The sequence below is a fragment of the Phalaenopsis equestris genome, unplaced genomic scaffold (genome assembly GCF_001263595.1).
Source record: "Phalaenopsis equestris unplaced genomic scaffold, ASM126359v1 Scaffold000893, whole genome shotgun sequence".
Lineage (NCBI taxonomy): Eukaryota > Viridiplantae > Streptophyta > Magnoliopsida > Asparagales > Orchidaceae > Phalaenopsis > Phalaenopsis equestris.
In genome coordinates this window covers 331,847-332,925 of record NW_018165332.1, presented here as the reverse complement: position 1 = coordinate 332,925, position 1,079 = coordinate 331,847, and the positions used below count along the sequence as shown (strand labels likewise).

The 1,079-nt window shown below is 41.6% G+C and overlaps 1 protein-coding gene across 1 annotated transcript; it reads right to left on the bottom strand.

Moving 5' to 3' along the window:
* Positions 1–337: 337 nt before the first annotated feature.
* On the bottom strand, positions 338–1,079 carry LOC110032244 (serine carboxypeptidase-like 50; the record flags this gene model as incomplete). Its single annotated transcript, XM_020735811.1, is given in 1 exon segment — positions 338–1,079. A coding segment is annotated over 1 exon segment (579 nt), but the record flags the coding sequence as incomplete, so codon positions are not given.

Here is a 1,079-nt window from a genome sequence, read left to right as displayed (position 1 = left end):
AGATGTTATTTGGAGGGTTGTTAGAAGTTTATTGAGGGGGTTGTTGGGGTATTAACTCCAATAACACTGAAATAACCCTCAATAACATCCTCTTTTCACTTCATTCATTAAACCCTCAATAACCTTCACTGAAGTGAAACACTTTAATAATTTTTGTGGTTTCACTTCAATAAACTCTCAATAAACTCCGTGATGTAGCACATATGACGGTATATGACTGAAGTCCACACACAGAATTGCGTTCAAACTCTTATATGTTAAATTTCTTTATGGGAGAAGAGAGTGAGTACATAATTTATGCGGAGAAGAAAATGGAATTTGAACAGGATATGTCGAGTGTTATTTCTGTTGCACTTATAAAAAATTAAAGGTCACATTAAAAATTTGAGTGTGAGATATAAAAATACTCGTATATATAATGCTATTTTTGTAAATAGTCGATTTTTATTTATTTATTTATCTTTTTTATTTCGATCATTGGGGGTTTGGTGCTGATCATCTTATTTCCTGAAAAAACTTCCACTCTGCAAAACCCAGCCTTCAATCATAGCCTGCGTATTCATCCGCCGGTCTGCCGCAGCCAAATGTCCGGCGTCGAAAACCACGACATGCGTCAAGTTCCCCCAGCTCTGCACAGTCCCCGCAACCTCCCCTTCTACTCTCCACTCCTCTCTCGTCGCCTCTAAGAACCTCGGAGTTCCCTCCCACTCCATCTCCCTCACCCAAGCCTCCACTGACAGCACGCCATCCTTCAAATCCAACGCTCCTTCATAAAGTAGTACCCTTGTCTTCCTCACCACATCCTCCACCATCGTCTTAACAGTCTTCATCACATCCTCATGCAGAGCATTTTTCACCAGTTTGTTGCATCTAACCCAAGCCGTCGTCTTTCCGACACCCAACACTGATTTGACCTCGTCTTTGTTGAGAAATTTCTTAAGCATTGATGTGGCGTACTTGTGCTTCTTCTTGATGTTTAAGAGTGTGGCTAAGCCGATGTCTTTCTTGAGTCGAGTCAGTACTCTATTTCTGGCATCCGTGGCAGCGGACCATTTCCCTTCAATCGTCAGCTTTGCTGC